At 40.1% G+C, this 15210-nt stretch overlaps 1 protein-coding gene across 1 annotated transcript in view; it reads left to right on the forward strand.

Moving 5' to 3' along the window:
* The first annotated feature begins 296 nt into the window (after positions 1–296).
* Ttk (TTK protein kinase) overlaps positions 297–15210 on the forward strand; it is a 43176-nt gene continuing 28262 nt past the window's right edge. Inside the window, exons 1-10 of the mRNA XM_036193309.1 lie at positions 297–350; positions 1539–1692; positions 5412–5625; positions 5934–6040; positions 10728–10871; positions 11306–11420; positions 11574–11646; positions 11739–11833; positions 12906–12993; positions 14321–14441. Coding sequence (XP_036049202.1) covers positions 1557–1692; positions 5412–5625; positions 5934–6040; positions 10728–10871; positions 11306–11420; positions 11574–11646; positions 11739–11833; positions 12906–12993; positions 14321–14441 — 1093 coding nt within the window. The 5' untranslated portion in view covers positions 297–350; positions 1539–1556. The remainder of the gene's footprint in view (positions 351–1538; positions 1693–5411; positions 5626–5933; positions 6041–10727; positions 10872–11305; positions 11421–11573; positions 11647–11738; positions 11834–12905; positions 12994–14320; positions 14442–15210) is intronic.

Consider the following 15210-nt stretch of genomic DNA (forward strand, 5'->3'; position numbering starts at 1 on the left):
ATCCCAGGGATGTTTGCGGGTGAGTGCGCCCAGTCTCCACGCAGGAGGCGGCGCGGCATAAACAACCAATCACGGACGACGCTGCCACGTGATGAGCCGCAACCAATAGGAGGTGGCGGTGAAGTCAGCGGGGAAATTCAAACGTGGTTCCGGACAGGGGTTGGGGTTGCGCTGTTTGCGTGTTCAGCGTGACCTCCCGAGGTGAGTGCAGCGGTACAGGGGATGCGGAGCGGCTGCAGCCAGCGGGAGGCTTCCAGGAGCTCAGGGCGGCGACAAGTCGCGCTGGGGGCCCCGGACTAGGCGAGCGGGAGCGCAGGGCGGCGGGCGGCCTGCAGGACCCGAGGCTGGTTGTGGGTAGCAGGGCCCGGAAGTGGGTGGGACGCTCCGGGCGGGATTGGCGGCGCACCTCTCAGAACCTGCCTCTGCAGGCTGGGAGCTGGAGGAGGTGGGGGACTCCTGGCTGCCCTCCTTGCCCCGCATTTCTGCCGTGACCTTGAGTTAGTGCGCTGTGGAGAATCGCTGAGGAGAGTGACAGGAAGAAAGACGGCAGACTGCTGAGCAGTTGCAAACTCGGGCATACAGATGAGCTGGGCATGTGCGCAGTGCTGCGACAGCACCTTAGTCCTTGCGTTAGAATGACAAAGGCACAAATCACGGTTTTGTCCGGGACAAAACTGCTGAAAGTCAGTTATCACTAGAAGGATGACCCTTCTTCCTGTGTAGTACTCGATGTCGGCATTTACTCAGAGTAGGTAACCAAAGGGGCAGCTTATTCTCATTCCCTAACGGGTTCCTTACGTCTCCACTGTCACTAACAGAATTCAAGAAAATACCATCTCTCTCTCGTTTTTAATGATGAGATCTGTAGACGGCCCAGAGAAAATAATTCTGGAAAAAAGTGAAGGGAAGACATTCAGAGAAATGAAGGTTTTGTTTTGTTTTTCGAGACAGGGTTTCCCTGTGTAGCTTTGCGCCTTTTCTGGAACTCACTTGGTAGCCCAGGCTGGCCTCAAACTCACAGAGATCCGCCTGGCTCTGCCTTCCGTGCTGGGATTACAGGCGTGCGCCACCACCGCCCGGCTCCAGAAATGAAGTTTTAAAGGGCATTCGCTGGACATGGTGGTGTATATATAAATCCTAGCACTAGGGAGCTGTAACAAGAGGATGAAGAGTTAAGACCAGCCACAGCGACATAGGGAGATCAAGGCCATGCTAGGCTACTTGACACCCTGACTAAAACACTGCCTCAAACACACAAACAAAACTCATAGGTAGCATTTGTGTGTGTGTGTGTGTGTGTGTGTGTGTGTGTGTGTGTGTGTGTGTCTTCCAGATACATATAGTGTAGCTTCACTGATAGTGTATTGGGAAGAATGGATGTGTTTGGCTCATTGAAACTTTTCTGGTAAATTGCAAACCTGTATCTTTGTGTGTTTCCTTTTGGTTTTGTTTTGATTTTGGTGCTCCACTAACACCTAGTAACAACTACATTTAGATATGTTTACAAAAGTAATGTTTCATTTCCTTGCTTCTGAAAGGTGAGTTACAACTTAGAAATGGAGGCGGAAGAATTAAGTGGCAGACAATTGACAATTGATTCTATAATGAACAAAGTGAGAGATATTAAAAATAAGATAAACGAAGACCTTACTGATGAGCTGAACTTAAATAAAGTCTGTGCTGATCCTACAGGTAAGTTTTTCTTTTCTTTAAAAAAAACAAAAAACAAAAAACAAAACACTTTATTGAGTGTCTCTAAGGTAACGGAAAGAGAAGTTAACCCATGTGTGTTGTCTAACATAGGTTTTTTTTTTTCCTTCAGTAATTGATGGTTATCGATTAGACCATTTCATACTTTAACTTTTTTGTCTAGAATTATTACAAACTTTTCTGCTGTCTAGAGAGAGGCAGAGAGAAGCACATGGGCATGGGAGGGTAGCTCATACCTATCTATCATCTGAGCACTTGGGGATCTGAGGCAGAAAGATCTCAAGTTTGTGGCCAGTGTAGGGAACACAGTATGATCCTGTCTCAAAACCTCAAAACAACAACAACAACAACACAAGCATCATTTATTAGTGTGCTCACAAATAGCTTTCTTAACTCTTCTGTTCCTACCAGCTGGCTATGTTGGCTAATCTGCCTGCTGTCCATATATAAGCAGGGTTTTTTTGCTTTTTGTTTGTTTTTCTGTTCCCCTTTTTTGTGAACTGAGGAAGGCTCATCAATTTTACTGAAGTTATATTTAAAATTTTTTTTTTTAAATTTTATGTGTGAATGTTCTACCTGTACATATGTGTGTACCACTTTCATGCTTGGTGCTCTTGAAGTTTAGAAGAGGGTATGGATCCCCTGGAATTGGAGTTATGGATGGTTGTGAGCCACCATATGGGTGCTGGGAATGGAACCTGGCTCTTCTGCAAGAGCAACAAGTCCTCTTAACTACTGAGCCATCTCTCCAGTCCCCTAAAGTTAAATTGAATCTTAATACCAAACACTAGATTTGAAGGATCTTCCTATTAGTCTGGTGGCTTCACCACCCCCTTTCCTGTCTAGGACCTGTTCTAGCCAGAGGTCCCTATTAGTCCCAACTATGTGTTCACTTTTATCTGTTCAGTTTTTATAAATGTCTTTGTGTGGGCTTCCCTAATGTACCTGTTTTAGATAGTTTCCTACTGAGATGGGGGTGTGCCTGCTACCTTCTGTCCTTGTGTTATTTATATAGCCCTAATTGGTTTCATGTATAATTTATTTAAATGTTTGGTTATTGTTCTGGTCTCCACTAGAATACTGTTGCTCTGAGGACAGTTCCCAGTCTGTTGCTATCTCCAGAGCTTAGAATGAAGCCTGGTATGAAGTTGCCCCCTTACTGAATGGTGACAACTGAGTGAAACTAGCGTGCTGCACTAGTTTTGTAAGAAGCTTTTATCTCACAAGCTGAAGTCTTTATGTTTCAAATGGTTGATGTCATTTGAATGGCCAACATATGGATATTCACAGGATAAAACAGATGCTCTGTGTTCCATCTTTTAAAACTGGGTTAAGACCCAGTAACTACGTGAATGGTAGGTCAGGAACAACTTGGCAACAGTGTCTGAATGCTCAGTAACTGAAATTTAATTGACAGGCAAATGTACGATACATCCAGTGTGTTTCTGCCCGCTTGTATTCATGTTGCACTGCTCAGCTGCTCAGCTGCTCAGCGGCCTGGGTTCTCAGCACACAGTGTGTGTGTGTACTTTGCACTGTACACAGTGTCCCACCACTCAGTGCCAGTAAACTGCCTGCAATACCCTGGCTCACACCTGAAATGACTGCATATGTTTTTACTGTACACATGAAGTTTCTTGCTCTTAAAGAAATGCAGTAGTTTAATGGTGAAAAACAAGACTTTTAACATTTTCTCACTATTAGTTCTCATGTGTATCAAATTACCATTATCTTTGGATTGTAACATGTTAGAAAGCTTGATTTTTAAAAATTGCTGACTTTGAATGGCATTAAAAATTGCTAAATTAATTTATGCTTAGGATTAGAACGGAATTTATAATAAAATCAAAATGCTGATCAAGTCTGAAGAACACTAGAGATGCTCTGTGCTCTGCAATTTCAAATATACAGCCAAGATTTCATTCTTTATGTAAGAAATAAATAAGCACATCCATTTCATTAGTATATAGATTGCCTTCATTCTTAATAAATGGTAAAATTATGTGCAACAATTATTTTAAAATAGGTTGATTTATGATATTGTCAGTAAATGTTCGATTTGCATACCTATTTTATATACCTGCATTCCTGGTGGTTTCTTAAAAATTTCTCAGGTGAAAGGGGGTTGCAGATTGGAAAAACCCTGTTCAGTAGAGAGCCTGGTGCCCAGAGGCCTCAGGAATCAATATCCAGATCACAATAACAAAATACATTTTGTAGGTATTTCACAAAAAAAAAAAAAAAAAAATTTGTTAGGAAATTAGTAGACGATAAACTGAAAAATTAAGTTAGGATTCAACCAGGTAAATTTAGAGTGAAAAATGAAAGTCAGGAATGAGCTGTTCTTGTAGAAAGCAAGAAAAGTAATTTTGTTTGTAATTGAAATGATCACATCTTTGGGAAATTAAAATTTAAAATTCTTAGTAACCACTAAAATATCCTAAATAGGAGATTGGCGGTCAAGTTCCTTTCTTTAAAAATAACACAAATCAGCACTAAATAAGTGTGTTACCAAGAGTGTGTGAAGTTTGTTCTTTTTTGTTGTGGTTTTTGTTTATTTATTTTGAGACAGAGTCTCTATGTAGCTGTGGCTCTCCTGATACTGCTATGTAGACCAGGCTGATCTCAAACGCACAGAGATCCTCCTGCCTCTGCCTTCCCAGTCCTGGAATTAAAGGTGTGCAACACCATGCCTAGCTTGAAGTTTATTCTTGATGTTCTATGTAGGATAGGATTTCACAGCAAGAAAACTGATGCCCACAAGAAGCCCTGTAGGATCTGAAGGCATGGGTTGGTGAGACCAGGAAAAATTGGCAGGGCATTTGAAAGAAATGTAGGTAACTTGGAAGAAGAAGAAGAAATCCATATTGGTCTTTGAGTTTCTTTGGTTGCATTTTAATTAAGTTTGAGATTCATGGAACTAATGTTAGATATTATTATTATTATTATTATTATTATTATTATTACCCAATAAAAATTATGCCCAGCAAGAGACATAAACTTCTGAAATGCTAATAAATTAGATGATTAATGGAGAATTTTCCAGTGTGGATTCTTAGAGTTGTAAATAGTGAGATAAAGCAGGGCGGTGGTGGCGCACGCCTTTAATCCTGACACTTGGGAGGCAGAGGCAGGCGGAGCTCTGGGAGAAACTCTGGTGAGGGTAGTGAGATAAGACCTGGAGTACTGGCAGAGGACTCATGTTCAAATCCCAACACCATATTGTGGTTTACAACTGTCTCTGTTTTTATGTTTATAGTTACATAGTTTAGACATTCCTAAAAGGATATCTCAAGATCTCTGGCTTCCGGGAACACCATGCATACACATGGTGCACAGACAAACATGTATGCAAAACACCTCTATAATTTTTTTTTTTTTTTTTGGTTTTTCAAGACAGGGTTTCTCTGTGTAGCTTTGCACCTTTCCTGGAACTCGTTTTGGAGACTAGGCTGCCCTTGAACTCACGGAGATCTGCCTGCCTCTGCCTCCCGAGTGCTGGGATTAAAGGCATGCACCACCACCTCCTGGCCTAAAAATAATTTTAAAAGTAAATAAAACCATGAATTAAAATAATAATATTACAAGGTGCTTATGTACATTGACAGTGTTTAACTATAATTTGACGGAAAGTGCAATTTGTTTTTATTTGTCAATTTCTCTGTTGTGGTTTTTTTCCCCTCTTTATTCATATAACTCAGAAACTGTTAACCAAATTATGATGGTGGCGAACACTCCAGAGAACTGGTTGAATTTCTTGCTGAAACTAGAGAAGAACAGCGTCCCCCTAAATGATGCTCTTTTAAATAAGTTGATCGGTCGCTACAGTCAAGCAATTGAAGCACTTCCTTCAGATAAATATGGCCAGAATGAGAGCTTTGCTCGAATCCAAGTCAGACTTGCTGAATTAAAAGCGTAAGTTTCAGTGCGGAAGATACACTTAAGCAATTATGGATGTACTATGTTACAAAGAGAGAAGGTAAAAACCTGTAATCTATGTTTTTTAACCCAATACTTTTGTTTTTAATGTAAATTTTTTTCTGTGGACATAGATGACTCAAAGTTACGTAGTTTAGACATTTCCTAAAACCGTGCACAAATATAACCTAGTTTTTTATTGCAGAAAAAAAAAAAAGAAGAATGCATGTCTTTGAAAAGGGAAGTTATCAAGTGTGGGAAGGTGTGTCCTTGGTCTTTTAAAACCCGGGCCTGTTTTGTTGCAGTATTCAAGAGCCCGATGACGCTCGTGACTACTTCCAGATGGCCAGAGAAAACTGTAAGAAGCTTGCTGTTGTGCACGTGTCTTTTGCACAGTTTGAAGTCTCTCAAGGTAATGTGAAAATATCAAGTTCACATTGTAAGCGAAAGCATGTCCTACTGCAACATTCATACGGAATCCATATATTTGAAGTGAATAAGCAAAAATAGGGCAGTCGATCAGATGAGAACATGGAATGGGAGGGCTCCATGAGTACAGAGTATTCACACCACTATCTTTATAAGGAGTGTTTTATGGAAATAAGCACAAACATTGTACTTGTGTGCTTCAGCCAGGACAGCCGAAGGAAAGCTTTTTCATTGAGTATTTGTCGAATAAAGGAAAAGCCATTTTAGCTGGAACTTAGATAAGCTTGTCTCATCAGTGCTGTCCTAGCACTGGAGGGTGTGTTAAAATAACACTAGCATTGAGCTGGTGGAGCTCCCCACTACACCACTGCAAGAACACATTTCTTTCTGCCTATGTGAGTCTTCATACTCTGCCTTTGTGATAGGGCCAAGACATCTTTCCCCTGAGACACTTTTTTAAGCTTATTAAAAATTGTAATTTTTTTTAACTTTTTATTTGTCTTTTTGTGTCTTTGACATCATGCACCCTGTTGGCTGTTTGTTTTACTTTTTTTGAGGAGTCCACCACACAGATCCCAAATAAATCTCACACATAGAGTCTTATTATTTATGAATGCCTGGCCTTAGCTTGGCTTAGTTTTCAGCCAGTTTTCCTTAACTTATCCTGTCTACTTTTTGCCTCTGGGCTTTTCCCTTTTCTTACTTCTGTAAATCTTACTCTTACTTTGGCTTGCAGTAGGTGGGTGGCTGGCCCCTGGAGTCCTCCTTTCTGGCTCCTTCTCCTTTTTGCTCCTCCCAGATTTCTCCTTCTATGCATTCTCTCTGCCGGCCAGCCCCGCCTATCCTTTCTCCCGCCTCACTATTGGCTGTTCAGCTCTTTATTAGACCATCAGGTGTTTTAGAAAGGAAAAGTAACAGCTTCCCAGAGTTAAACAAATGCAACGTAAACAAAAGTAACACACCTTGAAATAGTATTCTACTACAGCACCCCCCCCCCAATAAAATTTAAGAGAAAAGAAAAGGGGGGGGGGAATCTTGGGTCATGGAAGATGTAGTGTGACATAGAGAGTCACGAAGTAAACCCTTTGTCCTTGTATCTTTACCTGTGAGTGTTCATTGCGAAGAGCCACCAGTCTGGTTCGAGGCCTCTGGTTTCTGTACACTATCGATGCTGGGCCCTCACTGGAGATCTGTAGCTTTGGGTCTGCAGGACTGGTCCCTTCATGTGCTCCAGCAGATCATATATGGGGTGGATATTGGGATGGGCCAACCCAGAACCCTGGTTCTGGGCCTGGGTAGTTGTAGGGTTGATCAGCCTGCCAGCCCTCCCCCATCCTCACCACCAGGGTGAGCGCTCCTGCATTGCCCTGGGGAGTTCACCCCTTGCAGTGATGAGCAAGGGGGTGGGGGGCAGTTCTCCTGCTTTCATGTCCTCAGGGTCAGATCTCCCACACCTACCCTTGGGGCCAGCTCTACTGTGTTGCCCAGGTGTGGCGCAGGGCTAGCTCTCCCCCTGCCTTAGACGTTGATAGGTGGAGAGGGGCATCTCTTTCCCATCCATGCCCCCTCATGACAGGTGAGTAATGGGTACAGCTCTCCCATGCTAACATCTTTGGGGCTGGCTCATCCACACCTCTGCCATCAGAATAAGCTCCATTGTGCTGTTCATGCCAGGTGCAGGGCCTGCTCTCCCACCCTTCTGACCTCGCAGCCAGCTCTCCCACCTGCCTCAGGCATTGAGGGCAGGAGGGTAAAGGGCGTTTCTCTCCCACCCATGCCATCACATAACAGACGGGTAATAGGACAGCTCGCCCATATTCACGACTTCAGGGCTGGCTCACCCACGCTTCTGTCAGTGGAGTTGACTATTGTACTGCCCACCTGAGGTACAGGGCCTGCTTTCCCGAGTTTTGCAGCTGGTGTCAGGCAGGGGCATCTCTGAGACATTTTTAACCTGGCTATTCCTTAGTCTTTTCCCCCCATTAATATTCTGGGCATTTTTGGCTATACTATCAGAATACCCTCTGGCCAAGCCTTCCTTTTTCTCTGCTTATTTGTGCTGATATTTTGATCCTATGTGCTAACCAGTTAAGCATTATCACTGCTAGCGGAATCCCTCTGACGTGCCTAAAGTAAAGTTTGTTCAATGCAAACTGCTCCCCAGGATTGAGGGGAGGAAAAACATTGAACAACTCAGACATGGTTTGGGAATTCTGAGTTTACCTAGGGGATTCCTAAGTCCTAGTAACTAGTAATGTAAATCTGTATTCTGCTCTACTGTGTACTTGTAAAACATTTCCCTCTGAGAGAAACTGATCCTCCTTGCTTCTTATGGTAGGTCTGCTCAGACCTTTAAGACCCTGTGGCCTTTCAGTGGCAACTGTAACTTATATTTTAGAACAAATCAGTTGAGCTGTGTGTAAAACCAAAACTAAAACACTGAAGGTATAGCAGTAGTCACCAGGTCAGAATAGAGATTGTTTTGAGCAGGGCAGATAGACAGGTCACTAGGAGGTATGCAGCTTCCTGAGGCCTGTGCACAGATTGCTGTGTGCGTTTAGAGGGAAAGCTCATTCCAGAGCTTTTGTCAGATTCTCTAATGGACCTGAGTTTGTAAGGGCTTAAATTCTGGTGCTTCTCTGAGTCTTTAGGTTTACTAAAGTACTCAATTTTATCATTATTCTCAATAAACATGGATGTAATCATTACTGTAGTTCCTGGTATTCTTCAAAATTTGTAAATTGTGAGTAACTAGAGGTTGTTTCTTATTAAATATCATTCTTAGTTTTTAAAGTTTTTCTTAGGGCATATATTATATGCTGAGCACATCTTCCCTACCCCACTTCTCCCCACCCTCCCCTTCCTCTCCCTTTGTTACTTTCTCTCTTTAATCACCTTTGTTGCCCCAGTTTAACCTCTATTGGTGTGTGTGTATATATATATGCATATACACTCACATACGTACATGATTTTATGTTACTGTATAAAATCTAGGGCCGTAAAGGAAAAAAGATATTTAACTAAGATTAGCTTAATTTGCTTACTGTGGTTGTCTCTAATTGGATCTATTTTGCTGCAAAGGTCCTAACTTCATTCTTTATGCTGAAAATAATCTCATGGTGTATATGTACCACATCTTTGTCATCCATTTCTCTGTTAGATATCTACCCATCTTGAGTTCACAGCTTAGGTGTTGTGAATAGTTTTCTGTTTTATTTTATGTGTATGAGCATTTTGCCTGCACGTATGTTCTTGAACCATGTATATACATGACACCTATAGAAGTCAGAAGATGGCATTGGCTCCCCTGAAACTGGAGTTATAGATGGTTGTGAGCTACTATGTGAGTGCTCTGAAACAAACTGTGGTTCTCTACAAGAACAAGTGCTCTTAACACTGAGCCGTATCTCTAGCCCTGTGTATAATGCTGCGGTAAACACTGCTGTGAAGTATTTCTGTTATATTGAGCTGTAGTCTTGAGTAAATAAATACCCAGCAGATAGTTGGGTCATATGTTAGATCTGTTGCTACTGTTTTGAGAAACCTTGGTACTGATTTCCACAAAAATTGGGCTAATTTATATTCCCATTAGTGCTGTATAAGAATTTTCTTTGTCCACATCTGCTCCCACATTTATTGTTTGTAGACTTAATGACTCACATTCTGACTGGAGTAAGATGGATTCTTGATGTGGTTTTGGTTTGTATTTCTCTGGTGGCAGTGAAGTTAATGTCACACTTTCATGTATTTATTGGCCTCTTTGCGTTTCTTCCTTTATGACTGTCTGTTCACTAGCTTATTTATTGATTGGGCTATTTTCTTGCTGCTTAGTTTTTTTAAGTTCTTTGTATATTCTGGATATTAGACCTCTATTCTATGCATAGCTGGCAAAGATCTCCCGTGTTATAGGTGGTTTCTTTACTGATTAACTGTTTCCTTTGTTGTATGGAAACTTTTTAAGGTCATGAAGTCACATTTGCCAGTTTTGGCCTCCTTTCCGAAAGTCTTTTCCCATGGTGAGATCTTGAAGTGTTTTCCCTACTTTTTCTGCTTGGTATTCTCTATACCCTAAGAGCCACATGCATAGCAGTATAGCCTATGGATTCCATGACTGTTTATAACATCCTGTGTGATAATGACGTACACATTGCATATCTATTAAGTATCAGGGATAAGATTTGTATTTGAAAGGAAATTTGGTGATCTCTGGAGTTAGATGTAACCTTTCTTGATTATTTTGAATTTTGGCAGTTGTGTAGATTAGTCTAACAGCAGTTGTTAGCCTTTTCCCTTCTTTTTATGTAAATCTTTTTGCTAGAAGAATCTTGAGCAAATTTTCAGTCTTGATGACTAAATGTTACTATGAATAGTCTGTTATAACAAGTGGTTACTACTAGGACTACTGTACTGTGTAGAGTAATCGAGATGTTTCTAATTGCTGTAGTTGGGTTGGGTTTTTTGTGCTAATTTATTGAACTTCTAAGTGGTGTTTCGGGATGAATAGGGATTGGTATAGAGTTGAGTGTGTAGGTGAGGAATTGCTTATTTGTTTGCCTGTGCAATAATGTGAGTGAGTCTACGTTCCCTCTCTGTCCTAATGAGTAAAGAGGAAACTGGAGATGGAGCTTGAAAAGTGCTGCATCAAGTAACAGTTATTTTCCCTCTCCTAGGCAATCTTAAAAAAGGCGAACAGCTTCTTAATAAAGCTGTGGAAAGTGGAGCAGTGCCGCTGCAGATGCTGGAGATTGCCAGACGCAACTTACACCTCCAGAAAAAGCAGCTGCTTTCAGAGGAGGACAAGAAGACTTTATCAGGTGACTGTCAGTGAGCAGTGTGCTTTGCTGGAGTATAGTTAGGATCTAGGCTACTTTAAAGACAAGAAAAATCGTTTAAGTATAATGCTTAAAACCTAAAGTTAAATTAAGTAGGTGTATAAGAGTTAAGATATTCAGAAACAAAGATCCTTCCTGCATTAAACTTGTGTTGGTAACTCCTTTAAAAATGACTTGGTCAAAGTAAGAACATAACATTTATTTAGAAGTAAAGGATATACTTTTACCCTGGAGATAAAGCTATATGTGTAATTTGAAGTGATAGTTGGGGAAAAAAATGTATTAATGATGTTGTCATGCTTTCATATCCTTCATGAGGGCTCTTACCTATTACAGGTTATCTTTTAAAATATTCCTATTTATAAGATTACTCTTTTTTTTTTGTAAATTTGATCATAGTTGTGAAATTTTTACAGCATCCACAGTACCTACTGCCCAAGAATCATTCTCCAGTTCACTTGGGAATTTACAGACTAGGCACATCAGTTGTGATTCCAGAGGACAGCCTGCTCCAGCCAGGATTTTATATGGGTAAGGAAATGAATTCAGCTTTTATGTGGTTATCTTTTATATGTCCACATATGTATATTTTTCATGCACGTCCAATAACTATGTTTAGCAGTAAGATGAAGATACGTATTAATAGTATCTCTGAAAAATCCCAGCTATTTTCTTTCTATTCAGAGAGAACATGCCTCCACAAGATGTAGAAATAAGTCAACGAAATCCCTTAAAGCAAAGTAACAAAACTAAACGGGTAAGTCATCTTTGGTCTACTTTGAGGAAGGAGATGGTAGTGGGTTCTTTGTGTGTACCCATTGGTTACTTAATCTTTCGAATCATTTCTAGTCATGTCTCTTTGGAAGAGTTCCAGTTAACCTTCTAAATAGCCCAGATTACCATGAGAAGACAGATGGTTCAGCTGTGCCAAATTTTACAAAAAGGTGTGTTTGAGTTTGGGTTTTTTAAATTGGTTTATATTTAAAGACTGATGTCAGAATATCTCACTTTTTTTTTTTTTTGTTTTTTGACTAAGTAATAGTAATTAGGATTAATTTGTTTTTCTTTGTAGTTCCAGGGATTGAGCCTAGGGCCTTAGACATGCTAGGCAATAAAAAAGAAGTAGGATAAGTTAATTGGCTGCTGAGTGAAGTGGTCCAGACCTTCTACCCCAGCTAGCAGGGTGGCTGAGCCATGAGGCTCTTTTAAATCAAGAGGTTGGGTGGGGATGGGGTTACCCTGGGCAACATAGTAAGACTCCATCTTCCATAATGAAGCATCATTCGTTACATCTGATATATTCCCTGACTCTCAGTTTCGGTGTTTACTCCCATATAAAAAATGGGAATATGCTGGATGTGTTGGTAGGTGCTAATAAAATTGAGAAACACAACTATTTTAGTTGGTATTCAATAATTAAGGTCCTATTTTATTTAGGCTTTGAATAAATATTGATAGTTAAAAGTGTACTTGCATTTAAGTTACAAATCCCTATTAATTTATCTTGTGCCTCCATTTCAAATACCTAGTTGAAGCATATAGGAGATTTTTGTCCCACTCTAAAAATGTATTTTTTTTTTAATTCCTCCCCATCCCTCAAGCTTCATTCAGCTAGGTTTTTGTTGCTTTTACAACAGACTGTATGTCAGATTATAGAGGTCCACGTGGCAGTTCATTGCATGTTCTCATCCTTGCTCTGTGTGCAGTCTGAAATGTAGTTTCACCTACGTACTTTTCCTTTCCCACATTCTTATCTTAACTTCAGCTGTAACTTATTAGGTAATGGAGAAATTAGCAATCACCTATCTCTTCATCAATTTTGTCATCGCCCAGTCCTAATTTTTAAGCATAGTCACCTTTGTATTAGAATTATGTCACTCTTAAAGATGCCTTTTAAACAGATGTTTCCAATTCAAAGTGTGTATTACCAAATATGTGTATTTAAAGATAATCTTAAAATGAAAAATGAAACAATTTCAAGTTAACTGTTAAAATCCTTTGTTTCATGGGTTATAGAAAGCTATCTGGATCAGAATACCGAGATTCAATTATAACTGGATCCAAACCAAGTGGAAATGATTCCTGTGAATTGAGAGCTTTAAAGGTATTTCAGTTTTTAAATGCATGTGAAGCAAAGGTTCCAGGTCTAGAAGTCATAGAGCTTTCTTTATGGAAAGGATCTAGTGTTTATCTCTCCAGTATGTTGGTGAAGCCACAGGAGGTTTGAGACCACCCCTGAGATGTGGCCCAGAGTCCTGAACTGTCTCTCAAAGATGAAGGTGTTAGAGCAAGTATCAACCATCTTTTAGAAGAATCATGAGGTGCATATATTTTAATGGATTAGTGGGTCTGGGAATTAACATGGGGGCTGTTCACCAGGTTTTGTTTATTGCTATGTTTAATCATATGATTCTGACAAAGCGTCTTAAAAACCAGAACACATGCTGGTGCAGAGGTGAGAGCTTAAGTATCAAAGTCAGTCTGCTCTGGCCCCGTCTTCCCTAACTGTAAGGAAGTGACTAGTTCCAGGTACAGTGATTCCTAAGGTTTCTAATATTCTTAGTATGCTTGCCTTAAATCCCTGGCATTGGGGTGTGAATTTTCAACATTATAAACTGTAATGATCTATGCTTTGAAATACTAATTTTCTCTATATTTAGGGAATGGAACTCAATTGTATCAAAAAGGTTACTCTCTGAATTTAGATGAACTACCGTCTTGAGGTTATTCAAGTGCTAACTAACTTTCACTAGTGCTGTTATTTTGGTAATATAGTCACATCAGAGCAGGGGGTTTGGCTCATTGGTAGAGCACGTAACTACCATATGTGGGGCTCTGGGTTTAGTTCCTGGTACTGCAAAACCCATAAACACATAGTAAATAAAAAGTATAGTAATATAAACAAGATAATTACATTTTCTCTTGTCATCAAGCTTATTCTATGTTGGTTACAAACTTTTTTTTTTTTTTTTGGTTTTTCGAGACAGGGTTTCTCTGTAGCTTTGGAGCTTTCCTGGAACTCGCTTTGTAGACCAGGCTGGCCTCGAACTCACAGAGATCCACCGGTCTCTGATTCCTGAGTGCTGGGATTACAGGCGTGCGCTGCCACCACTGCCCGGCTGGTTACAAACCTTTTAACACTTTCTTTTTTGAGTGAAATATAGTGTAACAATTAAGAAATACTAATATTAATATGTCTACTGGAAGCAAATTCACCAAGTTAATGGTTATTACCCTTCTTGATGCTGTAATCAGTAATAGAGGAAATTAATATTTTCTGAGAGTTTGTGAGCCTACTCTATCAAATATGATAGTTTATAAGCAGTAATTACATATATATATAAAAGTTTATTATATTCAACAGTAAGGTAAATTAGAAGTACTGCTACTATGATATTGTTACCTTATTTGAAATCTTTCTTTTTGTGTAGCCCATTCAAACTATCCATTTCAAAGACTCTCTGGTGTCCAATGAAAAAAGTTCTGAGCTTATTTCTGATTTAGTAACCTTGAAGAGTAGGACTGAATCAAGTCTTCTAACAAAACTGGAGGGTGAGTACTCATGCAAGCAACCTTGATTAAACTCAGTAGGCTATTTCCAAAAGTAGGATGTGAAAGTCAGAGGGGGACTTGTTGGGAATAAAAAGGGTTTCAGTTGGGCAGAGGGAGAGATAAGAGAAGGTAACTGTAGCATGAAAATGATTCATTCTGTCTATGTTTGAAAGTATTGAAGAATAAAACACACAGAAAGATTGAGGAGTTGGCTCTGTGGGTAAAATTCTTGCCATGTATGCATGAGGACTGAATTCAAATCTCCAGAACCCACATAAAGCTAAATGTCTATAACTCCCGCAATCCTGTGGTAAAATGGGAGGCAGGGACAGGAGAATCCCCAGAAACGCATGGGCCATCTATTCTGATGTATACAGCACAGAACAAGAAGAGACCTTGTATCGAACGAAATGGAAGGCAAGAACTGGTACCTGCGGTTGTTCTCTGATTTCCGTGTGCTCCCACACACAGACTCAAGTGTACACACAAACCCACATAGCTTGAGAAAACAGATAAACGACCTATTTGTGAAATAATACCCTGTCTTCCTTTATTTTTCCATTCTAATTTTTTTACAGAATGCATGAAAAGTATTGACTCCTGTAGGGGAGGAAGCCATTTGTCTGAAGGGTACATAAAATGAAGAGAAGAGAGACAATATAGAAATAAAATAACCGAGTTACTGCTCTTAGTTGTTTTGACTGCTGTTTCCATCAAAGGACAAAAAGCAATTTCTATGTCACAGCCCACTCTCATTCATATTTTAAAT

This window comes from Onychomys torridus, chromosome 7, assembly GCF_903995425.1.
Source record: "Onychomys torridus chromosome 7, mOncTor1.1, whole genome shotgun sequence".
Classification (NCBI taxonomy): domain Eukaryota; kingdom Metazoa; phylum Chordata; class Mammalia; order Rodentia; family Cricetidae; genus Onychomys; species Onychomys torridus.